Below are 27,947 nucleotides of genomic sequence, written 5' to 3' on the forward strand. Positions count from 1 at the left end.
CCCCCCCCCCTTCTTATCGGGTGATGATCATGCAGGTGGTGGTGGTGCTGTTGCTTCTCGCTTCACATCCAGAAGCAGCCTGCAGCGTCAACGCGGGGCGGGGCTGGATTAGCAAACCGAGTAAAGTCTGGTGACTCAACTTCATGCGCAGATCAATAAAACAGTGTACAACTGATTTGTCCCGATATACACTGGGCGGGCAAAGTCGAACGCCGGCGGGGAGAAGATAGATAGGAGAGTGGTCTACGAGGCTGTCTAGATGTGCCGATGAGTAACGCCGAAGCGAAGAGCTGATCTCGGCGTCATGCTGGCCTTTTCGAGGCTGTAATGGGCAGAGATGAACAAGTCTCTCTCGAGAGGCGAGAGTTCCATCCGAGTCTGCGATGGAAAGCGGGTCTGCTGTCGAGGTAGTATCGCGGCAGGCCGGAAAGCTGAGATGGAGAGAAAAAGGTGTGATTTTTGGGGGGCCGTCTACGCTCTACAAGGTAGCGATGCTCTAGGGCAAATGATAGATGGCATAACGCTCGACGACCGCTCGCATCGAGCTGAGGGTAGACCCACAAGAGCTCGATATAGCCCACAGCTAAAGTAGCATTGTGGCCGCGTGTTCGAGGCTATCACGAAGTCCTTTTTCTTAGGCGGCAATGCGACGCGTCAACGTGTGCAGTACGTTATCGACAAAACTCCATAGCTCTGGACCCTGACAGAAAGTCCAATCTAGCTATCGTGAGTGAACTGACAGTGGCGCCAGAGACATGGTATGAGATCAGTTTCGTGGCCATGTTCAGAGGGGCGGCCCAAAAATATGGCAAAGGTTACACCTGGCGTCTGCAAGAACCTTTGAGCTACCCGATGCGGTACCAGACGCCCGCCTCGTTGATAGAGATGAAGAAGATCCACGTGGAGACAAGACGATTTTATATTAATCAAGCTACTATAGCTCATCCTGCGCAGCCGCAATTCGTCCCTTAATCAAAGCTGCGTTTGTTTCTATTGGCAGAGAATCAAACATTATTTCTCGCCACACATGAGAAGATCACTGCTCGATGACAAACCCCCCCAGCAAAGAAGAGACGCTGAGACGGATGGGAAAGTCGACTTAGATGAGACACGAGGGTTCTTTCCTTGGCGAATTAGGCGGATTCCTTGCTGATCTCCTCCAGAATGGACGCCTCGAGCGACTCGGGCTTGGTGGTACTGGCCCATCGGTTCTTGACCTTGCCGTCCTTGCCAATCAGGAACTTTTCAAAGTTCCACTTGACGCTCTTGATGCCCATCAAGCCAGGCTTCTCCGTTTTGAGCCACTTGTAGAGGGGAGCGGCATTGTCGCCGTTGACGTCGGTCTTGCCCAGGATAGGAAAGCTCACGCCGTAGTTGACCTGGCAGAAGCTCTGGATGTCGTCGTCGGTGCCCGGCTCCTGGCTACCAAACTGGTTGCAGGGGAAGCCGAGGATGACAAACTGGTCTGGGTGCTTGGCAATGATGTCCTTGTAGAGCTTCTCCAGGCCAGCGTACTGGGGTGTGAAGCCGCACTTGGAGGCCGTGTTGACGACCAGCACGACCTTGCCCTTGTACTCGTTCAGGTCCTTCTCTCCTCCCTTCTCTATGTGACGGGAAAAGAAAAAAGCGCTGTCAGCCCACCTGCTCGACTTGGAAGGAGACTCGGTAGTTGGGTCTCTAATATCGTGGCTGCGGGGTATATGTGTAATGCAAGGGGAATGGCATTTGAAATTTCTTATGGAGGGGCAGGCAGCTACTATAGATTTGGAGGGACTTGCTACTTACTGTCAAGGGGCTTGAAGTCGAAAAAGTTTGTTGCCGAAGCCATTTTGCTGCTACTTGTGTGTATCTGGTGGGTTGATTTAAAAGCTGATGTGTGTGCAGTTGCAGAGTCGCGGTCGGTGATGAGAGCGGCGACGCGATGCGATTTCACGGAAACGATCGATGGCGGTGGGTATCTAATTAAGGTGGGGTATCTCTTGGTATGACGATGAAAATAGCGGACAAACTCGAGTCGCACGTGGGAAGCAGAGGGAGGAGGAGGAGGAGAGGGACTTCTTATGAGCGGGAGGCTGTGAGCTGCGATGGGCGCGGTGATCGGACCTTTGCTGTTACCAAGAACCAGGAAGCCCCGGGTTTGAAAGCAGATTTTGTGTTTCGGCTGCAGCATGGCAAATCGGGAGGATAAGATTCCTGATGGGCAGACACAGAGACACACCCACGGATTACCAGTCAGTCATGCGATCGATGGGCTGCGCCGATGTCTGTGACCGACCTGTCGCGCATCGAAACGAAACTCGGTTCCGGACCCTCAAAACAGTAGTGACGTGGGCCTCGGCAACTAGCTAATCTGCAATCCCCGAGGTTTGCTAACTGAAAAGACAGTCGATCAAATACAGTTACCAACTACTAACTACTAGGGAGGTTAGACGGGTGCATTGATGGCGCCGGTTTCTGCCAATTCACCTGTTCAGGACGGGTAAGATCCTGGCTGACTGGCTGACTGATCGGGCTGCTGACTCAACGAACGCGTCCCCTTGTTCTTTCGGGTCTCTTCTCTAACTACTAGTTCCTCTCCACCGTGGAATAATAACCCACCACCCCAAAGAAAAAACTTACCATAAATAGCAATTGAGATCAGCCTTTAATTTCCATCGATAGCGTTCAATAGAGCCTCATTGAAAGCTTTGTTGATTCCATATATATTTTGGAATCATCGATTAGCATCATCTCTGGATCATGCCTGGCTGGCTGGCTGGCTTCGGGCGCTGCCATTGCCCCGACGACCCGAGCAAAGTGGGATTGCAGTTGTTCTCGACCCCGACGTTTCGTGCGGGCGTGCGGACGTTGGGCCCGCTCATGCAATTTTCCCATGCGCCGCCGGCTGGCTGAATCGCCGAATTGTGACAAGACCACTGTCCGTATACTACTACGAATACGATATCCAAACTGGAGATCTGCAAAGCTCTAGTAATGAGTTGACAGCGGCTCGCCACGGTAAACGAACCACTGTAAAAACATAACCAAGCTCGGGTACCTTGCACCGGATGAAAGCTGCTAAAAAGCCATGCACTCACTCGCCGTCTACCCACTGAAAGCTGCCCGATAAGCTCGATAGCTATTCACCAATCACCCCGCCGCGGGGTCGTCTTTCTGTTCTTTTAGGGACCCTGTCCAGGCCCCAAAATGCTCCCGCGGATTGCATCATCCCACCATGGCGCGAGCTCTTGCCGTGACTTGCCCCTCGCCCCCACCAGCCCAGTCCACTGATTACAGCCCAATGGTCTTGGATTGCTGCTGATAGACATCCACTCCTACGACTCTGTGCATGTGAATATCTGAATACCTATCGTGCGCGCCCTCTATACTCGACATCCTCTAGCACGAGACGAGTATAGGGCGCAGATGGAGCCTCGGCCCAGGAATATCGTCATTGTTGGTGAGTATTGCATATTGGACACCTGATCAACCTCGCCCTCCTCTATACATAGTAAGACTAGACATGTTGATCAAAGACGAAGCCCCTTCGAAATAGACTTCCTTCGCTATGCACCATACAAACAAGGTTTTCTGACGGAGCTTATAGGAGGAGGAATCATTGGGTCGACAACTGCGTACTATCTGACCCGACATCCCTCCTTTGACCCGATAATACATCGCATCACTATTCTCGAGGCAACGTCTATTGCAGCAGGCGCATCAGGCAAGGCCGGCGGTCTATTGGGGCTTTGGGCGTATCCACAATGTCTCGTGCACCTTTCTTACCGCCTACATGCAGAGCTGGCAGCTGAGCACGGTGGCGTGGAGCGATGGGGGTATCGCAAGGTAGGCTGCGGAACGATCACGGCGACCGTGAGGGCTCGCGACTTGAATGGTACGGGTACCAACGCTATCCCGACGCGGCAAAGTGAACGAAGTGCCAAGCTCAAGGACGGTCAACCGAAAGACTGGGAGAAACTGCCTAAGCAAGATGAGGCTGCCGCCAAGTTGCTGCAAAAATCAAAGTTGCCGTCTGATCTGGACTGGATAGAAGGTGGTCTCGTCAAAGAGTATGCGGAGATGGGAAGGCATGGCTTTACCGAAACCGCTCAGGTTCATCCATTTCAGTTCACCACTGCCATCGCCGCCCTGGCAGAAAAGCAAGGTGCCCAGATCATACTGAACGCAAAGGTCACATCAGTGAAGCTTGATGCCACTAGCACAAAAGTTGAAACCGTAGAGTATCTGGACAGGACGACACAAGAAATAAAAGCCATCACGGGCGTGACGGACGTTGTCATTGCAGCGGGGCCATGGACCGGCCAGCTCATGCCCAGCTCATCAGTCGAAGGATTGAGGGCGCACAGTGTCGTGTTCAAGGCCGACGTCACCCCCTATGCTGTGTTCACCAACATCTCCCTGCCACGGGATTGGATTCCCCCACATCGAGCTGCCAGGGGCGAAAAGAGACAACATAGAGGCAATGTCGACCCCGAGGTCTACGCTAGACCTGGAGGCGAGGCATATGCCTGCGGCGAGCCAGACCCCGGGGCACCGCTCCCTGAAACGGCGGATCTTGTCGAGTGTGACGAGGCCCAATGCGATGACCTCGTAGCCTATCTTGGAACCGTAAGTCCTGTCCTTGCTGCAGCGCCCGTGCCGGTGAAGCAAGCTTGCTACCTTCCACGGCACATGAGGGACGGAGAAGAGCAAAACCCGCTCATCGGCCAGACGGCTGTGACGGGCCTGTGGATCGCTTCTGGACACACATGCTGGGGCATTCAAAACGGGCCAGCTACTGGAAAGCTGATGAGCGAGTTCTTGCTCGATGGGGAAGCGAAGAGTGCAGACATAAGCGAATTAGATCCACTGCAGTACAAGGTCGGTGCATGAAGAGCAGAGATCGTTCGTGACTTGAGGGGAGGATACATCAGCCAATTTGCTCATGGGGCTCTCGTTGTCGTTGTATTCATTTCATAGGCGAACTTCCCATTGTGGTTATGACGTAAAACTCGACTTCTTATTCAGCGATTCAAAGTCGTTGCAACAGAACAACAACAGTCACCGTAGTGTGAAATCAAAAACTTTGCAAGTTTCACACTACTTGTAGTATTCAAGCATCAGTTTTGTAGAACTCTGGTGTATCAACTGGTTTCTTCGACTGCAAATAGCAATTCATGGGTATTCATCAAGGAGATATGAAAGTAAAGGAATAGTAGAAGCATACTGAACAGACACTAGCCTTAGTCAAATGTGCACATTGTGTCTCCTTTCGACTGCGTGGCCTGTGTAAGCTGATGAAGCACGAGACACTATATAACCAGTCCAATAGGCTGAGCGACGCATGAAATGAGTAAGTATTTGTCTTGATTGCAATCGGGTTCAAAAACTCCTCATGGATATACGACGGGGCAATGCGTAAGATGATAGGCTTGGTATCATTATTGTAAGCCCCTGTCGATGGGCTGAGATGTGTACATTTATTTGTACAGGCCTAGGAACGCGCTGATTATAGAAGACAGATGGCCATCATGACGATTTGTCGATGAGGTATGCAGATATGTTTTGATGTCATTTTCACTCCACGTCAGCGTTATGTCCTCTTCTTGGCTTCTCGATACATTTCTTCTTTGTAAACTTTTGTGGTCATTGACGGCAAATTTTAATATTTCGTTAAATCATTCATGACATGCTAAACAATGCTAATATCGTGAAACAGGGCCACGAAGCCGGGCACCGGGCAATGCTCTACTGACCCTGCTTTCCTTTGCACCAACTCTTTACTGTTTGGGACTTGTAGGCAAGATTTGACCACATCCAGGAAGTGCTAGATCTCTTGGACCAACGAGTAGTTTTTCTCAGAGCGACTTCTCAACTTCCATGACCTCTGAGATGGCCTCGGCAATGGACGACACCTTGGCCTTTTCGAGACGCTTGAGCGGCTGGCGGGGGTGTCCGCCGTAGCCGTAGTAGCTCTGGATGGCCTGCTTGGTGCCGGCAATGGCGGCCTTGGTCAGGGGCCAGTCGCCCTTGGACAGGACCTTTTGCAGCTCAATGGCCTCCTGGATCTTGCCCTCCGAGTACAGGTTCCAGACCTTGACGCAGACCTTTGGCATGACGTTGGCGCCGCCGGCAATGATGCCGCTGCCGCCCGAGACGAGCGTCTGCACCGTAAAGTCGCACATGCCGCCAAAGGCCATGTACCCGCTGCCCTCCTGGAAGGGGGTCTTGGCGTTGGTGGCCAGGGCGACGCGCGTCAGCTTGCCCGTGTTGCCGCAGGTGAACTTGGTGCCGACGATGTTGGGGTGCTCGGCGAGGCGGATGAGGAGGTCCGAGTCCATGTCGATGCCGGCGACGGCGCCGGGGTAGTTGTACAAGATGAGGGGCAGCGGGCTCGCGTCGGCCACGGCCCGGAAGTAGCTCTCGACGACAGCCTCGTCCACGTGCGCCCGGAAGTAGCTCGGCGGGAGCAGCAGCACGTAGTCGCCGCCGGCCTTTTCGGCCTCCTTGCACAGCTCAATGGTGCCCTTGACGCTGCCCTCGGTGGCGCCGACAATAATGGGCGTTTGCGTGAACCCGGCGGCGTCCAGGGCTTCTCTGGTGGCCCGGGTCACGGCCAGCTTCTCCTCGCGGGTGCAGTGAGCCGCCTCGCCGTTGGATCCCATGGTCACGAGACCGGCCAGACCGGCCTTGGCTAACCTCTCTGCGTGCTTCTTGATGACTGGCACGTCAATCTCTTCCGTGTCTGGGTCGAAGAATGTCATGGTAGGAGCGTAGATGCCGACCGGCAGAGGTCGGCGTGTTGAGCCGCTACCATTGGCAGCGGTGCCGTTACTGGCAGTCATGATGATATAGAGAGCACGTGTATAAATACTAGACAGGGAATAGGTGGTCGTAGAGGATGATGCACGCCTTGGAAGAGGAGATTTTATTTGGAAGATGGGTTATGGAGATGGTGAAATGATCAACCAGGAGTATAAAAGGTCACACAAGAAGACGGGATGTAGAGAGTATTTATGGAAAGTGGCAACGAGGTTGGCCTCTGGGCGAGGAGAGAGACTCCGTCTTCATCACCTAATCGAGTTTGCTCCTGCGAGTCCGTCCCATGGGTTGAGAAGCGTGGGGAAGACTAGTACGAAAATGAGACAAATTTGAATTATACCTCCCAGCAAGTCTGAAGGCTCGCTCCAATCATGGTCCGAAACACGCCGACCACTCGGCTTGCTTCTTCGGAGGGCCTGCGCACATGATTGAGCTAATATGGAAATACCAATGTAGGAGCAATAGATACAACATTTGAATAGTAGTAAGAATAGGGGCAAGTCCATTTGTCATGTGATTATTGACTACCTTGAAAGAAGTCGTGATATTGTACATGGTGGTAAGCAGGGAACGACGATGCGTTCAAAAACCATATTGATGGGGCGTACGTATTGTGTAGCGAGAAACCAGGAAATAACGCATAGTCGTGTTTAGACCAATGCTCTACTCACCATGACAGGGCTCAGGGATTCCTCGATCTGGGGTTTGTAACACTGCAGACGTGGCGGAATGGGCGGTCATTCAACAAGCAGGTCTCAGAATCTGCAAATTGAATCGTAAAGAAGGTTTGCAGCACGTTGAAATGTATGTAACATGTCAGATGCTGACCGCAGACGAAACCACCAGCACTGTCAGCAGTAGACGATACGGCTACTGGCCGTTATTAATTAGGTATCGTCTTGGCAGACTCCGAGAATGGATCATGCCTTTGGGAATTCAAAAAAGTATTGACCTGATCTTGGTGGTGAATTCCTGAGAGGTGCAGAAGACCACGACGTGCCACGCATGAACGGCACTGGTGGTTCGAAATGCTTGTTGGGCTTTTCACTCACCGTTTCGCGATAACACTTGCATGCACCAAAGCTTGCCCTAGTTAGACACATGGGCAAGGTTTTTTTGATATCCTCATGACCGACCATAAATTTACCTACCTGAACAAGTCGTCAATTATGGATATCATCGTGGGGCGCGGCTTGTCGGCATGGGCGCACGTATTTAACGTTGGACAAGCACCTTGGGGATCCCAGGAGCATGGTACGGTGGTTGCTGATCAGTGCCCATGGAGTCTTGGACGTTCGGAGAATTAGAATGGCTGCTCAGGTGCAGACAAAATACTAGCTAACCTGGTACATCCGAGTAGTAATGAGTTCCAAATCGCTAAGAAAACAATAGACGACGTTTCGACATCCAGGTGTTGCATGAAGTCTGGGCCCGGAGATCGGTGGTGACGGAAGAATTATTGAAATTATTCCACCAATGACGTGTGAATGAATTGCGTTTTGGATAAGACACTATCGCCGGCTATAGACGGTAACCTCACCTTACCCGGGTTATGACCAGCCCAATTTAGTGCTGATCGTGTATTTCCAGGTTGTCAACCATGTAGGCGCAAGATGCGAGTTGTATGGCGTCAATTCACCCAACTCGATAAAGGATTTCATGCTGATCGTGAGCTACATACTGCATGACTCTGTCTATAGAAGCAAACTCAAGTACCTTGGATATAATGAACAGCAGCACCGGGTGAATTCTATTTGATACACACCTTGACTTGCATATCCTGTCTTGGTATTCGATGAATGCGGGGTAAATACCGGAGCAAAGCCCGGGCCCAAAAGCTGTCGTTGACCATTGGCGTGGGGGCGGGATCCCGCGGGGTGGAAAACAAAAGCTGGTCTTTCGATCATGGTGGGCCTGTTGAGACATTGGGGGGTTGATTTCGGCGACTCTTTCTCAGAACTGTGGGTATTCTGCGACTGTACAAGAAAATGCCCTGAAAATGTATCGTCAGTCGTGCCAAAGCGGAGCGATGTCGGCGACTTGTTCAAGTATATGGGAATCAGAGAGACGATGCTGTCGTCATGTGCTGCGTGTTTCAAGGCATCCAACAGTGCTCTTGTCCTCGAGAGGGGTCGAGCATTTGTGTACATTAGGGAGAAAGAGGTATACTTTTTTCATCACATTTGGCATTGTCACACCCCAGGCGCAGTCACTTTGCTACTAGGCTTGCATAATCAAAGATTCACTTTGGGTATGTTGGACGATAAATCTGTCGCTTGGTAACGCAATTCTGAGGCTGTTGGGTGTAGACCCTGGAATTGTAGCGTTTCACCGATACAATTATCCCGTCCAGAAATCCTTCATGAAAGCCACTGCTGAAGGCCGGGAAGCTGCAGTAGTTGGCAGGCGAACCCTTGAAATTGGGTCTACTTTAAACCTGCGCGAATCAGTAGCTACCCCTCATAATTCTTCCGGACCAGAAGAGACGATTTCGTTGCCCAGCCATAGCTTAGAGCTCCAAGTGGAAGAGCCTGTGTGTATTTACTACACGGTGCGCCTTATAAGACGATATCTCCTGCCTCTCATTTCACGTCCCCGGCCTCTTTTCCACTGTCGTCATATTGGTTTTCTTCTACTGTGATCCAATTGACTTTGCCAAAACATTACTGTCGCACCCAAAGAGTTCGGAAAGCAGACCAGATTGAACTCATTCACAATGGCGTCGGAAAAGAAGCTCGTCAATGTGTTGATGGCAAGTTTTTTCTTCTTGTCTTTCTCATTATGCCGCAATCTGTATATTATACTGACAATTTCTAGGTTGGTACGGGAGAGTATACCACCGGCTTCGTGGGAGGTGGCGCGTCTGGATCAGACAAGAAAGTTGGCGTTGTTGGTCTGACGCTGTTCGATTTGCGACGTAGAGGCAAGGTTGGCAAGCTGAGCATGGTGGGTACCAATGGCACCAAGTTTCCTGCCATCAGTGAGTGACCTGCATCATCTTTGTGTTTTTATTTTCCGAGCCTAACACGTATCCAGGACAACATCTCGATACCAACATTTCCAAAGTGTACAACAACCTAGACACCTCGTTCGACTCGTTCCCTGCCAATGACGCCAAAGATCCAGATGCCTACAAGGCCGCTATTGATGCTCTGAGCCCTGGCGATGCCATTACAATCTTCACGCCTGACACCACACACTACCCGATCGCCTTGTATGCCATTGAGCGTGGCATTCACGTGCTCATCACCAAGCCCGCAGTCAAGACCCTCGATCACCACCTGGCGCTCATTGAGGCGGCCAGGAAGAAGAATGTCTTTGTATTCATCGAGCACCACAAGCGATTCGATCCCGCTTATGCCGATGCCAGATTCAAGGCCAAGAAGCTGGGCGACTTCAACTACTTTTACTCCTACATGTCGCAACCGAAATCACAGCTAGAGACATTCAAGGCATGGGCCGGTGTGGACTCGGACATTTCCTACTACCTGAACAGCCATCACGTTGATATCAACGATTCAATGGTCACCCAGCTGGGATACGAGCCCGTCAAAGTATCTGCTTCTGGTGCCAAGGGTATCGCTACCAGCCTCGGCTGTGATCCCATCACTGAAGACACCATCACTGTGCTTGTTACGTGGAAGAAGAAGGACGATCCCTCCAAGATTGCCACCGGTGTCTACACGGCATCGTGGACGGCGCCTCAGAAAGCCGGCGTCCACAGCAACCAGTACTTTCACTACATGGCCTCTGGTGGAGAGGTGAGAATCAACCAAGCAAAGCGTGGCTACGATGTCGCCGACGATGAGGCTGGACAGCTGCAGTGGTTCAACCCCTTCTATATGAAGTACGCCCCCGATGAGGAGGGAAACTTCAACGGCCAGACTGGCTATGGCTACATCTCGTTTGAAAAGTTTGTCGATGCAGTGAATGCCCTCAATGCAGGAACTGTCACACTCGATGAGTTGGATGCACGTGGTCTGCCGACCCTAGCCAACACAATAGCTACAACGGCTATTCTCCATGCTGGCCGCATTGCCATTGATGAGGACCGGGAGGTCAAGATTGAGATCAAGGACGGCTCATGGAAGCTCGTCTAGTGGGGGTCAATGGCGTACTAATTTATGAATCTTGTATATACAACTAATTGACTTGTTAGATCATGACCGTGAAGTTGGTATTTTCCCAGCAGTCCGTGGAACGAGAAGGCGACTTATCCTGTAAAATGCATGTATGGAAATTGACATTGACTCAATACAACTGCTCCTGTGAAGTACAAAAGTCTATATTTCTAGGTTTGAAACACTAATCCACGTTGAGAATGGGATGCTCAAGTATATCCATGTCTCCATGCGCGTGCACAGACCAGAATTACCGGATTGGGATCATTCCGTCTCACGTTGCGGGGACCCCACGGAAAGGGGAACTTCTCGAAGCTTATTACTTTCGCGTCTTCTATGACAAGGAAAAGAAACCAGACTTTTTGTGAATCGACCGCGAGACCGCACAGATCATCTGAATCACGACCCGGACACAATGGACTCTTTTATCGATAACCTGCCGCCAGACCTGTTTGACCAGACGACGCTGGTTTCGCTCGCGTCAACGGTCGCCATCCTCGCCGTCGCCTATGCCGGGTCCCGGGTGGCGCTGCCGGCATCGACACCGGCCAGCTACCGCGGCCTCTTCATCTGGCACGCTTTCGACGCCCTGATTCACTTTTTTCTCGAGGGCAGCTTCCTTTACCACTGCTTCTTCTCCTGGATGCCGCTCTCGTCGGTCAAGAACCCGCTTGCCCTTGCCCCGACCGCGCACAACTTTCTCGGCTACACGAACCGCGCCTATGGCTCCCAGGCTGCTGGCGACAACCCCTTTGCCCAGCTGTGGATGGTATATGCCAAGGCAGACAAGAGATGGGCTGGCGCTGATCTGGTAGGTTGATTTTACTTTTCCAGTCTTCATGATTGTGGTGCTACAAGACCATAAACAAGTACAGGGACAAGACGGCTAACGCAACTTGCTTCAAAGTCCATCATTAGTCTCGAGCTCTTGACCGTATTCCTAGCCGGACCGCTGGCATGCCTAATCTGCTACGGCATTGCCAAAAAGGACCCGCGGACCAATATCCTCATCATTGTCGTGGCGACCATGGAGCTCTACGGCGGCTTCATCACCTTTTGCCCCGAGTGGCTTGTCCACAACAACAACCTCGACACGAGCAACTTCATGTACAAGTGGGTGTACCTCGTCTTCTTCAACATGCTCTGGGTCGTCATCCCCGCCTGGGCCGTTTGGGTTGCTGTTGCCGACATTAGCGATGCCTTTGCCATCCGGAGCCGGGTTCAGGCTACGCAGAAGCGCAAATAGTGGGCGGATGAAATCAATGTGAAAGACTTTTGGGTAGACCGATTGGAAAATTCGGCTTTTGGGGCTATCCATGATGTATGACTGGACGTACGATGCAAACGAAGTCATGCTTTGGAACGGCCACTAGTGGTTTGGGATCAGGGTCATCTGCGGGTTTGCCTCTAGCGATGCGCGATTGAGGCGGCGTAATTTGTGTTCTCTTGTTTTGGTGTGACAACTTGCGGAAAAGTCAAATAATCAACTTCAAAGGACGGATTGTACCTTGAGTAACGATATCTTTAATCCAATATGCCTTTGGCGGCTCGTGGTCTTGTCTATTGGGCAAGACCAAACTTTTTTGTGTTGGGCCTTCGGAGGAAGTAATTGAAGAACCTTCGACTCCAGAAGAAGGACAGAATCGATAAACCCCCCACCATTGGCTGAAGAATGAGCAATATTTCCCTGCTCATCAACATATTGAAGTTTCCAGTGGCTCAAGAAATCAGAGATATCCCATGGCCGGTGTATCGTAGCTCAGAGACCTGCTGTCCAAGCTTCTCACAAATGGCCAAGTGAGGCAGTCGGCCCTTGATGTCTAAAACTTCATGTAAGCTCAGACATTTAATTCGCCCAATGAATTCGTCGTGAGTAAGGAGATGCTGTGATACATTGTCAGATTTGGTTGAGGTGCAAGAAGATATTTTGGCTGCAAAGACCTTATATGGCACAGATGTTTGTATTGTTCTCGCACCCCAACTTCGCTTTTCTCTGGAAAATGTGTGCGGCTTCTAAGACCCGTGTCTGGGAGATCTGATTCTTTTATTTATGCGTGCTTTGTGGAGTGAAACTGGTCTCACATTGCACGTGCAGTTCTGTATCAATTATCAAGCTACGTACATTGATGCGAAGGAGCAGTTTCCACAACATGAATTATTGTTACTGCATGTAGATTTGAATATGTCTTGAGAGCTACCTATGTGTTAACGGCAAAACAAGTGACTTGAAAAACAAATCCATGAGCCTGTGAATCAAAGGCTGTGATTAATGACAACTGATAAATCAGAGGTTGCTGTGCTGTGATAGGAAACGCACCACGTACTAATAATACTGGGAAGGCACGCGTAGGGCAGCGGTTTTGCATGCGCCGTTTGGACCCTGAAGAGATAAATGCTTGGCTAGAACGACCTAAATCACAGGTCACCCGCGGGGTAGTTTAGTGACTGACAAACGCCCCACTATTCCGCTAAATCCAGCACTGTATCTAGATATCTGACCGCGAGGCTACGAATTTTTAGCGCGACCGGGGGGTGATGCAGCCGCGCAGCCGTTGAAATTCCCATTCGACTGAGGACGTTGCTTTACTTTGTGAATTTTGTCGAGAAAATCACCAACTCCTTCGTTTGTTTGTTTATTGCCGACCCTCCACGTCTGCAACCAGACCGACTCCCTACGGTTGCGGAGTGACGCATCTCTTATCAAGCCAGACCTTCCAAAGCCCAAGCCAGGGTTTTTGCGGCCTCCTGTGTTTCCCAGCACACCCGGGTTTCCTCAACGACCTCGATAACGACGATGCGACTGGCGCACATCCTGCAGCAGATCACCTAGGAAGAAAGGCTCTGACGTGCCATATGTCAAGTCACACACTCGCATACACCTTACCGAACAATAATTTCTCGAGCATGTCGGCAGGTACTCAACCTCTGGATTTTTTCGCACCCGTCTGTTCATGCCGATCTCGCTGCGCACGTTGAGGCGATTGCACGTCACTTTCCCTCGCAATATTCTCTAGGCAGCACCTTCTTAGCTTTAAGAACCACCTCATGCCCCCAGTACCAACTCGCCTTTGAATGCGAAGCGGAGAGGGCTCATCATGGGGAGGTTTAAGGTAAGCTCTCTGCTCTCCGAGCGAACCACCCACCCCAGCTTACCATTCATTTTCCAGATGCTTTCCAAACTTGCGAAATCAATCGGCGCCATCGTTCCTAGTAACACACTCAACAGTCCAGCGTCACGTTCGTCGCTGCCACTAGCACCATACGCCAGGGACGAGACAGATCCGCCATTGAAGAAACGTAGGGTAGACGAGGACGGGGACAAGGACGAGGACAAGGACGATGAGGTCGAAACCGACGATCAAAACGAGGACAGCAGATATCCGACTCTTCAGGCCACATTTGCAGTCGACATGGGCCGTGATATGCCTCCCCCGGAGCGCAAGGCTTCTTTCAACAGCACTCACTCTGCGCCGCGTTGGCAACGGGCACCGAGCGTTCAATCAACGGGCGGAACATCGAATTACAGGCCTCCAAGCACTCACTCTATGGGCAAAAACTCCGTACAGCAAAGTCGCGTGGATGAGTACCGCGCAATGGAACAGCGGACAATGCTACCAAAGAAAACGAGGCAGCGAAAAAAGAAGCCTGTTAATTCGGCATCAAATCCCGAACAAATTCTTGACAGTGATGAAGAGGAGGAAGAAGAACCTGCCCTAGTTGTATCCAATGGGATGTCAAATCGAGAGCATGACACACATGGATATTGCGATACCGTTCGTTATAGTCAGCATTTCGCAAAATCTAGACCGAACGGATCTAATCAAGCTCTCACACCGAACTCCAAAAGGAAAGCATCGGGGCAATTGCCAGGCCCCCCAGTCAAGCTATCCAGAAACTCAAGTCCGGACCCTTTATCTCAGGGAGTTGGACAAAATCGTCAAGAACGCTCCAGGAAACGGGTCTTGAACTCTCAGAGTGAATCGACTCGAGGAGTAATTACAGCCACCAGCTTCCCTTCTAAACGCACACCCCAATATGCAAGACACACCAAAAGTGAACCGGACAACAGTCTCGTCAATCTTTCCAGTCCCGTCAGATCGTCATTGAAAAGGGGACTCAAGTTGAAAGTGGCTGTTTCAGGCGCTTACAGCTATTCGCATGAAACGTGTGAGCCGAAATGCCTGCTTCGCACGGAGGATGTCAGCACTATTCTTCTCCCAATGCCACTTGAGGGAGGCTCAACCGAAGATTTCCTATCAGAGTATAGTTATCTGCAAGTCAATTTGGCTAAAGTTCACTCTATAAAGTATGAAATCGCCAATCATACTGTACTTATTGAGCGGTCTGTCGATGCGACAACTCCAGGTCTTCCCAAGCTCTACTTGGTATTTGACGGGCCTGGGGACTTGGCGGGCTTCTTAAAATGGGTCACAATGAAGCGGAAAGAAGCTGTATTACTCAAGAGGGAAGAAGTTCCCGGAGACAAGTTGATCAAAACAGTCAACCACCTTTTGCAAAGGTCTACAAAACACAAGATGCCGAAAAGCCCCAATGATACCCCCAAAGATGCTCAGGATCATCTTGCAGAGGATATTCAACTCATGGCACACAAACGCACGCGTCGGCAGACGCTCGTAAGCCAGAATGACATGCGCAAGTCCGTGTCTCGTTCAACAAAGCAAGCAACAGAGGCTCCAGAGGTTATCGATGATGAAGATGAAATCACCTCGGTCCCCGAAACTCCCCAGGCTTCGGCATCTCGAACTCGAAGACGATTTGCCGTACTGGCTGAGAGTCCACCAACGCCCAAGTTGTGGACAAAGGAGAACCCCGAATGGGTAGAGAAAAACTGGCGGAACTCTTTGGTCTTCCCTCCGCAAGGAAAGAACAGAGCCAGCGTGGACGCAAACGACATTGAAAGGCTCGATGAGGGCGAGTTTCTAAATGATAATCTGATTATCTTTTACCTGCGATACCTTCAGGACAAGCTGGAGAAAGAAAACCCACAGGTTGCAGAGCGTATCCATTTCCACAACACATTCTTCTATGATAAGCTCAAACCCACGCGTAGCGGTGCCGGCATTAAGTATGACGGGGTCAAAGGTTGGACAACCAAAGTCGATTTGTTTAAGAAGGATTTCATTGTGGTTCCCATCAACGAGTATCAGCATTGGTATGTGGCAATCATCTACAATCCATCCAAGCTCGATCCATCACAGCAAGTTTCGCCCATTGTAGCAAAGCCAGTCGCCTTGGACTTGACGACGCCAGAAAAGCCAGAAAAGCCAGAAACGGAAGTTTTGACGATAACTGACACCCAGTCAACCAATCCGGAAGCCGATGTAGAGATGCAGGATGGCGCTCATGTTGTTGAAACAGAGTTGCGCAGGATGTCAATAGGGAGCGCCAAAGGTAGTGTTGATATCGATGCTGATGCGTCACGACGAGTTACAACCTCGCAACATGAAGACGAGCGAGTCAAAGCTGCCGAGAAAGAGATATACGATGTTGATGCAGACAGCGAGATCCAGCCAGGAAGCCCGCCTTCAAGCAGTGCACACCGCAAGATGAAGAAGACAGGTCCAGGATCGAAGAAGCACCATGATCCCAATCAACCAAAGATCATCACATTGGATTCGCTTGGTTCAGCTCACTCGCCTGCATGCACCCATTTGAAGCAGTATCTTATGGCTGAGCTCAAGGACAAGAAGGGCATCGAAATTTCTGACCCGGGCGCATTGGGCATGACCGCAAAAGGAATTCCGCTTCAAGAGAATCATTGTGACTGCGGCTTGTACCTGCTAGGTTATGTTCGCCACTTCCTGGAGAACCCGGACGCGTTTGTGCACGGACTGCTACATTATGATGAACCGACGTGGTCTTTCGTATCTTCAGATATGCGACATGAAATCAGGAACCTGATCTTTATGTTGCAAGCCGAGCAACAAAAGCGAGAGGATGCTGAGCAGGAAGCCAAAAGGCAGAGAAAACGCCAGGCTGCGGAAGAAAGGAGGAATAAAAGCCGACCAACGTCAAGCGCAAGTGATGACAAGGAGCCGCTGGCAATCTCAAGCTCTGCAGCGACTCAAGGTACCCAAGCATCGTCATCTGAAGATACAGTGTCGCCTCAGAAGCCAATCAAACACGACACTATTGACGCGTCCTCAATACTTCAACCTCGGCCTATGGCTCAAAGCATCGAGACAGATGAGGTTGTACCAGCAGACAATGACCCGCAGAAGATATTGCCAGAATCTCGTGTGAAAACTGACGCTCATGGTGAGACGAAAGAGCCGTGTGAGGCAAGCACGTCCATGCCAGGATCATTTCCAGGCAGCCAGCAGATGGCCTTGTCACCTAAGCGGTCAGGCAGCATCGATACTCAGAAGGGGTTCATTCATGGGATCAAGTCTCCAGAATTACGTGGCCATACATCAGACAATCCTGTAGAGGTGCATGACGAGGCGGATGGCTCGCCATCGTTGATGAAAGAACTTGAGGACCATATTGCGCAGGCCAAGAGCCCCAATACCAGACGCACACCACGCAAGCAAGCTTCGAGACTCAATTCTGAGACAAGAGGAAGTTCTGTCGAGGCGCATCAGACGCTTCGATCACCAAGCACTAATATCGCGGTGATTCTTTCGTCTCAAAAAAGTCCTAGAAAAGATTACACTGTAACCAAATTTCCGAGTTCGCAGACAACGGAGACAGGCCACAGGAGCGGAATGTTTTCGGGAGCTACATCACAGCGGCAAGAGGAGACGGTGGTGAGTGTCAAGTACGTGGGACAGCGTAATCGATCTAAGGAAGATTACAAAGAAGGCAACGAGACCATCGTTGTGGACTAGAGGGACCATGGGATTTTGTATCCTTGCAAGGAATCCTAGCTAGCTGGGCACACAGACTGAAGTCATGATTTTTTAAGGGAGAAGACGCAAATGACGATGGGGCGAGAAGACCCTGCATGAACAACTTCGCATTGGAATGGCGTTTGGTTTTACTGGAAAATGATGGTTACATACCCCAGAGACTCGCAGCGACGGCGAATGGAGCAAGTTTCGCAGCATTTATATTTTGTGCTTGCACAATGGGGCCTTTGCTCTTTGATAGATAGCGGAAGAATGCATTTCAGTTGTATTGAAGCATTAAAAATGAGATGAGCAACGAAACATGATTTGCTGTCATGCAAGTGCAAGTGTGTATGTATGTATGTATGTACGAAGTATGTATGTAAATAATTTTACACACGCAGAATGACGCAGCCAAGAAACCGAACAAGCAGCCGGGATTCGGGGCAAACGGGTCGGATCGGCGTCGACCCACTTTTCACTTTGCAGCCGCTTCCGAAATGTACATAGTATTGTCCGGAAGTGAAAGTGCCAATTTCTTTGTTCTGGGGACTTGACATGCAAATAAGGTAGAAAAAACAAACTTGGACGGGAGAAAATAAAAGAGTTACTGATCTCATGTTCGTCTTGCTTTGTGAGACAATAAAGACCATGGATGGTCTTGAAAAGCCAACTTGTTTATAGACACGCGACCGTCCGGTCGGCGCCGGGGAGATAAGCTGAGAGAGCGATCCGTCCGGAGCAAAGACTGCTCATCTCATTGGCTGCGCGGTAATCCTGACTCGAGTTGGATTTGTGTCCCAAAGGATTGTAATTTCCCCGCCCGCATCCATCTCCGTTATGCTCGCATGTCCGAACCACGTATGCTTACCACGCAATACGTTTCGGCCGATACTTTTTTCGCATTTGGGGAGGAGGGGCCCTTGGGAATTTTCATGCAAAACATGTCCCCCGGCCGGTGCATACGTAAGCATGACATTTAAAAATGTACAAAGTTTGATTGGCCGACAAGGGGTTGAAGAAAGAGATGCCTCGGCCGTCGCGCCCACTCCCGGCCGGTAGACACTTTGGACGGGGGGAGGAAAATAAAAAAAAATCTCTGCGGTTTTCATATTTGGGGAATTTACGATTATGATGGAAACCAAAAACCCACGTCGTTCTCTTGGTCCCTTGTTCCCTGCCTTTCCCCCCAGCAGGCATTTTAATGTGGAAACATGACCAGGCTGCCTGGTTCGGCTCTTGCCGGCCCACTAACTCTTTTTTTCTTCTTTCTTTCCCGCCGAGTCTTGACTTTTTTTTCCGACGGTCGTTGGGTTCATTCGGGTTCAATTACGAACTAATACGAGATAAGCTATAAAAAAAAAAGAGCTTGTCAGGGAAACGGCCTGCTTGTATCAGCTAAGCCATTGTGAAAAGTAAAAAGAGACACACGGTCATGTCCGTTTTATATGTGGAGAAACAGAGAAGGATTCGCTTATTCATCGGAGAATTCGGGCTGCCGGGTTTCTTTGCATCCCGTACGTTATATCCGGCATTTCCAAAGTGACAAACTCACGGGGAGGCTCTTTTCATTCTTTTTTTTTTTTTTAAACCCCGTCCATTTCGGCATGGATTTGTGGATTCTATAGCATGGGGTTTAATTGTGACATGACAAACTTTTCCATGTTTTCTTTTCATTCTTCCCTTTGTTTGCCACGCCTCGGATTGCGTCTTCGACGGTCAGCTGGCGCGGAAATTCCGAGGTAATTCGCCGGGAGAGATCCAATAAACTCACATGGGTGGACTTTGGAAGAGGGGAAGAGGAGGAAGGAAAAAAAAAAAAAAAAAAAAAAAAAGAATCAAATTCAATACCAACAAATGCGAAGTGATGTTGCGATTCCGGGGAGGGGTATCGGGGGCATTGCCCCTCCATGATATGATGTTAAGAGGGGGGAACCAAGGAGGGAAAAAAGAAAAGTCATGGTATTTACTTCCGAGGTTACGGCATGGTCCGAAGACCTGACAACCGGAGCAGACGAGATATTCTAGACCTGCCGGATACAAACACTGCCTCTCGCCGTCCCCGTGCTCCTCTTGTTGTTGTTCTCATGGTTCATTATTGCTGTTGCCATTGTTTAGGCCCATATCCACCATTCAGCTTATGATCGGGATATGAGGGAAAAAAAAAAAAAAAAAACCTCGACAGGGGAAGAATGGAGACTTTGGTTTTTTCAGCTCTCGGAGGTGGGGTGTCTGTTTTTTTTTTTCCCACGAAGTCTAAAGAAACAGTGGAAAATCGGGACAAGATACCGTTTTGAACAATCTAGGTCTCCTCTTTGCCCATCGAACCATTGTGGCGGAGAACATGGGAATGGGACGGGCTCGACGGGGACCAGACTCTTTCGTCTTCTTCTTTCTTTCAGTCAAGGAAAAGCCTAGATTAAGATTATCGGGGGAAGAATGGATTACTGCTGATCCTCACTCAGGTACGCGACAATGTGGGACCTGCCTAGACACACCCTGAACGTATTAGTGCAGCCATGCTATACCCTGTTCTGAGTACGGATTTCCATGATTTCAACGGACAATGGGGAGAGAATACGTGGTGAGTATACACTTGGTTGATTTCTTGGATATCACCCAGGCTACAAATAGCTAGATATACACAGTAAGAGCTGCTATAAAAGCAACTGGGTATTTCGTGCCCCAACAAGGCGAATAACAAGAATAACAAGAATAACAGGTGATCCCAATGATCACAAAAACGGGAGGGGCCTTTCCCCCAATATCTCATCTGCCCAAACCCAGATGCATAGATGGACCATTCCCTCTGAGCGCCTATAAAAAAATGTTGTGCCGGTTCCTAACCCGTTTTCTTTTCAAGGTATTGGCCAATACTGAAAATGCACCCCATACAAACAAACGCCGTTTTATAATGCATAAATCGTATCCGCCTCCTACTGTAATCGCGCTTTCCCCTGAAATCTCTTGGAAATTTCGTACAAGATGCCATGTGAGAGAGACGGATTTGGTGAACGGCCACCCAGCTGGCCGTCCCTCGGAGGGTTACACCCTGATGGTTTGATAGTTGTTTGATCGAGCCGCCAAATCAACCCTTCTATGAGCTATGCCCAAGTAAACAGGTGGCGAGTTGTTAATATCATGGCTGGCCTCAAATGGCCAAATGTGCCAAGTATTGTTTGAATGTGCCTTTGCGAGCGTTTCGTGTGTATAGCCGAACGTGTTCGAAATATTCGGTTGAGCCATGGCGATGAAAGTAGCCGTGATCGAGTTCTTCCACCACAGGAAAACGTTCGGTATTAGTCAAACGATTACGTTGAACATTCAGCACTATAACGGTGCGTGATGTCTCCTGAGACTCATGTTAGTCCACATTACGGCGACTTTGGTTCCATCATTAAGGGGGTTGCTACGTACGAATCGGTTGGCCATGTCCGGCAGAGAAGGTCCTCATGGACGCGTGGAAGTTCTCGTTGGTGCCATGACAATGGTGCTCGCTTGTTTTCGTGTGGTTGGTACGATGCCGCCGCCTCATTCGTAGCTGGTTGATAATGCTCATAGTCGACGCGCACCCGTTTGCCGGCTCCGTCAGAGTTCTCTGTCGAAGGTCGAGGGAGAGTCGTGGTTCTTGGGGATACTGAGGTACTGGATGGGCTCCTCGGGTGTCTATATTCGCCATCTGCGGTTTGTGATATCATCGGGACGCCTGGCGAACTCGCCGGAGAAGTATTGTGTCCGCCTCGGGGGCTTCTAATTGTTAGATACCGCAGTTCTCCAAGACGATGCACTGACAAGAACAACTTACGCATTCTTGAATTTGCAAACTCTGCCAAACTTTTCGCATTGTACACAGCGAGGAAAGTCGGGATCGCACTTGATCTTCTTCTCGCGACAGGTTAAGCAAGCCTTAAGCACAATTAGTCCATGTTATCCTAAACACCAGTAGAACCTGCACGTTCTGCTTTGCTTATCAACACTTACAATGGCAAGTCGCTTCCTGGGCTTTCCGGCCTTGGTGACTCCCCAGTGTGCATTCACCTGTTCCCCATCAATAACGGTCTTACAGTGCGAGCCGTCGTCATAAAAGTAGCAAAGACCCTCTCCCGGTACCTCTGCCTGCCGCACAAATCGTGGCAAAAATTGCGTCCCAGTCCAGATCTTTGGGCCCAGACCGTCTTTGACCGGTGCCGCCTCGGAAGCGGTAACCGGGAAGGAGCCTGGTGCATGACCCGGGGTCTGTGGGTGCCTTTGCGCCGGCTCTCGGTAGTCGACCAGAGATTCATGACTACGTTTCCGACCATGAGGTAGATTGTAAGGTAGTCGATCGTTCACAGGCCGGAAAGACGTGGCCGGTTCCCGTGTTCCAAGGACATACTCGGGCCTCCTCGCATCCGAAAGGCTTGACTGACTGGACCATCTTGCGCTAGACGTGGTCGAATCATTGCGCGATATAGCGTGTGCCCGCTCGCCATCTGGTAGCCTTGGAGAGAGGGGCCCGGGGAAGCGTGGTGCGACCGATGGAAGGGAGATCCTGTCGGGTTCAACTCTCGATTCGTAAACACCGCGCGGCTGAGTTGAGGGCGTCGAGACACTGGGGAAGTACGAGTTCGAGTATGACCTTTCCGAGGCGGCAGAGGCAGAGGCAGGCCGGTCAAGGGGTGACCTCAGAGGACTTGGCCGATCTGAATGTGGTGAGTGTAGAGGACGCATCTGACCCGGAGGACCAAATAAACTGCTCAGCGACGGCAGCTGCTGCCGAGGTGCGCCGTGGACGGCATCCTGTCGAGCGGTGGACCCTTCCAAATTCTTCCCAGCTGACATGTCAGGCTTGAAGCTCTTGTCATAGCTGGACATAGGTGGAGAGATGGGCACGATGCCGTTCCACGTCTGACCCGCGTGAACCTTGGTGGGAAAAGCAGATATATAGTTGTGACTCTCTAGTTCGGGAGGAGGCGTATCCGGGGTGACTAAAGAGCGGTGGATATCTATCCTAGAAATCCCCATTGGTACGATGCAATGTTGTTGGACTCCTTTGCATGTCCAGACTCAACCTGGACCGGCTTGGATATTGGATACGGAAACCTGTCGCTGAGTCTGTAAATGTGAAGAAGATGCAGCGTTGAGACAAGGAGATTTGATCCTTGAAGCGAGGGAAATCTGATCCCCTTCTTTCGTCAGATGGGTTGTAACAAGCAGTAATACGGTACAGTCCGTCTCGGTATATGTCTATCGGTCTAGACGGTCCAATATCAGTTCGGTTGCGAATATTACAAATTCCGGCTAATCTTCAAGCAAGCGCGCGCCTCGATCAGTTGGTGGCCATATATACGGGGTATAGCTTTTTGAGGACGTGGTTGATGGTTCCTAATTCTGTACAAGTCTTCTTGCTCTTTCTTCTTCTTTGTTTTTTCCTTTTCCCTTCTTGGGTATATGTATGCTGATGTTGATGTCAAGTTGTTGTTGTTGTGTGTAGGAGGAAAAGGAAAAAAGAAGTCAGGTGTGTGAGGGCAGTAAGAAGTATGTATCTGAGCCTAGTGTCGTTATGTGGTGTAGTTCGTAAATGGGTCCAAGCAGTGGTTGGTGAGAGAGATGATGTAGGAAGGACAATGCGTGTGTCTTATGGGGCGGCCAGCGTAAGCAGGCTTTTTGGGCAATTCCCGTGTAGACCGGCACTATACTTACAGTATTGGCCGAAGGAGTAATGTAGAGAAATATGACCCGAGGACAGGCGATGGGCCTGCTGATGAAACGGGAGTTCAGGTGAGGATGCAATACGTTGAAGTGTGTTCCTAGTCACTTACAACACCCACGCAATATCTCCTTGGCTGGGGGCGCCATGCCCAAAACAAGGTAGACTCGGCCGTGATTTTTCCTGACTATGTGTGCTCGGCAAGCGAGCGAGAAATTGATGATCCCTGGTAAGTCGACGAACCCTTTTGACTAGCTAGCCTCTGTCGGCACCGACACAACAAGGTGCTAATAATCTAGCTCATAGTAGCATTCAGGTCCTGGACTGGGCATCCATCCGGGCGGTAGGTAGGCGAGTAGTAGGCCATGCACACAGGCAGGTCGGTACGTACATATCTCCAAAAGCCTGCAAGCAGCCAGGCCATGTATGTATGCACGTAGCTTGATGCTTCTAGGCTCTTGGCTTTAGCATGTACCTACTTACATAGTGCTCTGGCGGCCGCCTACAAAGCCGGCCTGTTGTGGGCTGGGCTGGGCTGGGCTACCTAGACGCGACCCCAGCATGTGCCAATTTAGAGCTCGCGAAGTGGTCTCGAAGGAGTGTAGGCAAAGCAGCATGCTCTTTTCACCATAGTATGTAGTCAGGCCATGCGGGTAACGGAGACCCCATCTCCTGTAGCCGCGTGTTATTATTGACGGCAAGCATGCTGCAAGGAGGCTGGAGCAGTCATGGGATATAAGCTGGGTACATCCGTTGAGAGTGGCTGATGTCCGCTTCCAGAGTGTCGAGGCCACCAGACTGAGCTAGAATATAATGAATGAATGCATTGTTGGCCTGCTGAGCAATCAATGGGCCAGGGCATGACACCTACCTACCTACGTACACCCACCTACCTACCTCTTAATGTGCTTACCTTCTTGGCTGCTTGGGAGAGGGGCATAGAGGCCCTGATGAGGCACGGCCTGGTCGACGAGGGTGATGACAGACGGACGACATTACGGTGATTCTAGTATGCTATGTAATGGCTGACCGATGGGGGAAGGGGTGGAGCGCCGGCAGGTAGCGCCCAGGGAGCGATTCCCGGGATAATGTCCGGCGGACCAAGATGTCTGAGCAACGATGGGTGTGAGGATGGTTTGGATGGGGCTGTGGCCGAGTCGAAGTGATCCCATGTGGGTTTCTCCTCCCATCGCTTGCACAAATTTGCCGTAGCCAACGCGCCCGCCATTGGCCTGAACACGACGCAGGGTCCTTTGAGGCTTGAGATTTTCTGATGGCATGATGTATGGGGTTGGGCGAGGAAATGAGAGGATCCCAGTCATGCCATGGGGAGCAGGAGCTTGGGGAGCAGCCAGCACGCAATGGCAACAGCCGCAGCCGCCAGCAGCGAGCCCGGGTTACAAACGGAGTCACGCCAGCCAGCAGGCGAAGGATGCACTTGGCAGGAAGCATTTGAGTGTGAGATTCCTCGTGGCCAAGGTAGTACAGTACAGTACAGAGTATTCAAGGTACCGAGTAAAATAAGGAATATGAGACGGAGGAAGAAAGAAAAAAGAAAAACCAGTACCGCCACATTCCAAAATTGTTGGCTCCAAGTGTGTTGTAGGAATAAAATACTGGTAGCAATTTGGACACACATGTAGGTTAGTAGGTTTGGTAGCATGTGCAATATCTTTGCCTTTTTTTTTTATTCTTTATTCTTCGCTTGGTGTACACATACCTAGACAACCAAGGAAGGTGCAATGGACGGGAAAGCTTCGACCATTACATTGCAGCTCAGCTGTCCGTCTGATGGTTTGTCTGTCGGGCAGTCGGATTGAGCCGCAGAATGCAACGAACGATTTTGTGTATACAAAAATGGGTAGTACATGCAGTAATAACAATACGCAGTACGTAGCAGTAGATCGAGGGGGGGAGGGTTCGGCATGAGCATGGGGCATATGCTGCTGGCTGGCAGGGATCTTTTTTTTTTTTTTTTCCCTCTCTTCTTCTTCTGGTGGATGAATTGGATCTTTGATTTCTTACATATGATGGGGGAGATGGATGCCCATCAGCCTCGGGTCGCTGTCTACATTAGGCCGCGCTGGGCCCCCAGTCGAGTCGAGGCGAGTCAGGAGCCGCCCGACGGCCCAGAATACATGAGTTTGGGTTAGTAAGAGGGTAATCACAAAGGGCCAAAGAGGGGTTCCGAGCCAAGAGCGCTGGATTTAAGAAAGAAGTTAGTATTAGTGATCTGGTTGGGTAGTAGTAGTAGTAGTGTAGGTAGTAGCAGTGGTAGTGAGCTCCGCAATAACGCACATTATTACGCACGTAACTTGGGTGGTAGTGGTAATCTCAAATCGAACAACTTCCACGGCAGAGCGGCATTATCAAACTAGAATATATCTCAACATAAGGTGGTTAGAAGGGAATCTTCGTTTAGCGGGATTGGTCAAGGAAAACGGCGACATCGCTCAGCGGAACGATCAAGCCGCTTGTGATCGGGAATTGAAAACAGACGTCAGCCAAATACTACTTGACTTCCCCTACAAAAGGTACACGGGGCCGCCAATAAAAATTTAATGCATATTGGACGGCTGATAAGCCAGAAGCAGAGACGCATGTATGTGTCCGGTTGTGTGTGTGTGTGCCGGCAGAGAGATTGGTTAGCGCCTTCCCAGCGCCCCGGGTGCCTGTGGGACCCCTCCTGTGTCTATTTCTAGCGCGCAGTAGTGGTACACCCGATACTGGCATTTGCGCGATGGAAGAAAAGGGCCCCCTGTTCTTTGTTACCCCCTCTCTTACAGGCAAGACTGTCTGTCTTCCTATTCCGTACATAACTGTTAGATGGGCACTTTGACTTGCTGCCTTGACTAGAGGTACAACCACTGACAATCAGACACGGTGTTAGCCGCCCTGTTTCTTGTTCAACGCATCTCAACTCGCCCGTTAGTTACGAGTACGTATGTGCTCAGACCAGATATCATCATCTCATCTCTACATCTCTCCCGTCTCGTCTACTCTCGACGTTGGTCCCAAACTAACATTCAACGTCCTGCGAGCAACACAATAAAAAAAACCCTGGCTCTCATTAACCACAGGAACTCAGCTCGATTTCATCTATCACTGTTACTGGTGGGTTATGATCAGATTTGACCGGAGCTCCAAAGAGTGCCAAACGATTCGGGTGTGCTCCCTATTGGTTTGTTCGGTTAGAAATCCAGTCTTCTTCTCTCACAGTTCCTGGCCGGTGATTGTTCTGGGCGAGAGGGCGCGTCATCCCTTCAAGGGGGGTTATGACACTTGGCCAAAAGAGGGCTCTCATGCCGCACGCGAGCAAAAGAGTTCCCTCGCACCTCGGACGGGAGATTTGCCGCCGTGCGCTAACGAGAGCCCAGGAGAGGCTAACACTTCGCTCCATCCAGATGCTCGGAGAGCAATAGAGTTGAGCTGTACCGTAGCAGCCCATGTCAAAGGTAGGGGTACTCCAGCAACTGGGCAAGGTAGTTGGTAGGGGTGAGGAGGGATATGCCGTGCTGGCGTGTGTGGTGGATAACCGTATTCGGTAACATGGGATGCAAAGCAAAATAACCCATACAAACCCACTTCTCGGTTTAATTCACACAATAGAAGGTGTTATTTCAGCCTCGACAAAGACTCATTTCGCAGTTGCACAAGAGAGAGAGAGAGTGTGTGTGTGTGTGCGCGCGCGAAGGACAGAGAGAGAGAGTCATCATCCCAGGCACAAAAGCAAATGTCCGGCACACATCCCAAGGTTGATCAGCCGAATGGCTCGCCAGTCCGGCTGTATCACTTGCACCCACCGGCTGCTCCCTAACCGTCACAACAGAGCTTATTGCCAAGTGCTTCGTGTGGTGACTGGCAGGCCTGCCGCTTCCAGCGGGGGATCTACTGCCAATTATCATGCACACTCGCTAACCAGCGCCACAGAGGGAATAGGCTGAAAGCTGGGCTAGCACTAGAAGCCAGTTGGGAAGCTGGCTCGTGGAGTCGTGGTTAGCAACGGGCCCTCAGTCCGTCGAAAATCCTGCTCATGCTCTATTACCACTACTGCATAGCAACCAACTACCTAGTGTACGTACTTGCTATTATCACTACTGCTGCTAGCTTCTGGAGTCATGATGATGAGCAACTACGGCTACTTTGCCTGCCGTGATCTGCCCCGGTAAGGAGCCGCTACATCACTAGGCACATGTACTAAGTTGCCGCTTACCACTCTACTACGCCCAAAACTTATCATCCATCTCCGTCTATGCACACACGAACTCATCCGTCCGTCGACACAAGCACACAGGACGACTGTTGCAACTTTTTGATGCACCCGAGCAAATGCAAAGGGTCTTGGCCCGATCTGAACTTCGGGAGCTAGCCCGACGATATTGCTGGGGTTGATGACTCGTTCTGTATTAGCATTTCGGGACTTGAGACGCCTAATCCGCTAATCCGAGATCTCTCCTCTCTCTCTCTCTCTCTCTCTCTCTCTCG

The 27,947-nt window shown here is 50.6% G+C and overlaps 7 protein-coding genes across 7 annotated transcripts; 4 read left to right on the forward strand and 3 right to left on the reverse strand.

Annotated features, from left to right (window-relative positions):
• Positions 1–1,133: 1,133 nt before the first annotated feature.
• Positions 1,134–1,828, reverse strand: PFICI_07762 (Glutathione peroxidase 2; the record flags this gene model as incomplete). Its single annotated transcript, XM_007836343.1, has 2 exons — positions 1,134–1,603; positions 1,786–1,828. The coding sequence occupies 2 exons, from the start codon at positions 1,826–1,828 to the stop codon at positions 1,134–1,136; spliced, it is 513 nt and encodes a 170-aa protein (XP_007834534.1).
• Positions 1,829–3,405: 1,577 nt separating this feature from the next.
• Positions 3,406–4,872, forward strand: PFICI_07763 (uncharacterized protein; the record flags this gene model as incomplete). The annotated part of the gene is made up of 2 exons (XM_007836344.1): positions 3,406–3,439; positions 3,587–4,872. 2 exons carry the CDS (start codon positions 3,406–3,408, stop codon positions 4,870–4,872), a joined length of 1,320 nt encoding a protein of 439 aa, XP_007834535.1.
• A 965-nt stretch (positions 4,873–5,837) lies between these two features.
• PFICI_07764 (uncharacterized protein) lies at positions 5,838–6,824 on the reverse strand (the record flags this gene model as incomplete). The annotated part of the gene is made up of 1 exon (XM_007836345.1): positions 5,838–6,824. The coding sequence occupies one exon, from the start codon at positions 6,822–6,824 to the stop codon at positions 5,838–5,840; it is 987 nt and encodes a 328-aa protein (XP_007834536.1).
• Positions 6,825–9,517: 2,693 nt separating this feature from the next.
• PFICI_07765 (uncharacterized protein) lies at positions 9,518–10,901 on the forward strand (the record flags this gene model as incomplete). Its single annotated transcript, XM_007836346.1, has 3 exons — positions 9,518–9,544; positions 9,619–9,781; positions 9,838–10,901. The coding sequence occupies 3 exons, from the start codon at positions 9,518–9,520 to the stop codon at positions 10,899–10,901; spliced, it is 1,254 nt and encodes a 417-aa protein (XP_007834537.1).
• A 436-nt stretch (positions 10,902–11,337) lies between these two features.
• Positions 11,338–12,168, forward strand: PFICI_07766 (uncharacterized protein; the record flags this gene model as incomplete). Its single annotated transcript, XM_007836347.1, has 2 exons — positions 11,338–11,733; positions 11,830–12,168. The coding sequence occupies 2 exons, from the start codon at positions 11,338–11,340 to the stop codon at positions 12,166–12,168; spliced, it is 735 nt and encodes a 244-aa protein (XP_007834538.1).
• A 1,921-nt stretch (positions 12,169–14,089) lies between these two features.
• On the forward strand, positions 14,090–17,773 carry PFICI_07767 (uncharacterized protein; the record flags this gene model as incomplete). Its single annotated transcript, XM_007836348.1, has 1 exon — positions 14,090–17,773. The coding sequence occupies one exon, from the start codon at positions 14,090–14,092 to the stop codon at positions 17,771–17,773; it is 3,684 nt and encodes a 1,227-aa protein (XP_007834539.1).
• Positions 17,774–21,147: 3,374 nt separating this feature from the next.
• PFICI_07768 (uncharacterized protein) lies at positions 21,148–22,777 on the reverse strand (the record flags this gene model as incomplete). Its single annotated transcript, XM_007836349.1, has 3 exons — positions 21,148–21,520; positions 21,579–21,679; positions 21,755–22,777. The coding sequence occupies 3 exons, from the start codon at positions 22,775–22,777 to the stop codon at positions 21,148–21,150; spliced, it is 1,497 nt and encodes a 498-aa protein (XP_007834540.1).
• Positions 22,778–27,947: the final 5,170 nt, after the last annotated feature.

The sequence above is a fragment of the Pestalotiopsis fici genome, assembly GCF_000516985.1.
Source record: "Pestalotiopsis fici W106-1 unplaced genomic scaffold PFICI_Scf_5, whole genome shotgun sequence".
Taxonomy (NCBI): Eukaryota; Fungi; Ascomycota; class Sordariomycetes; order Amphisphaeriales; family Sporocadaceae; genus Pestalotiopsis; species Pestalotiopsis fici.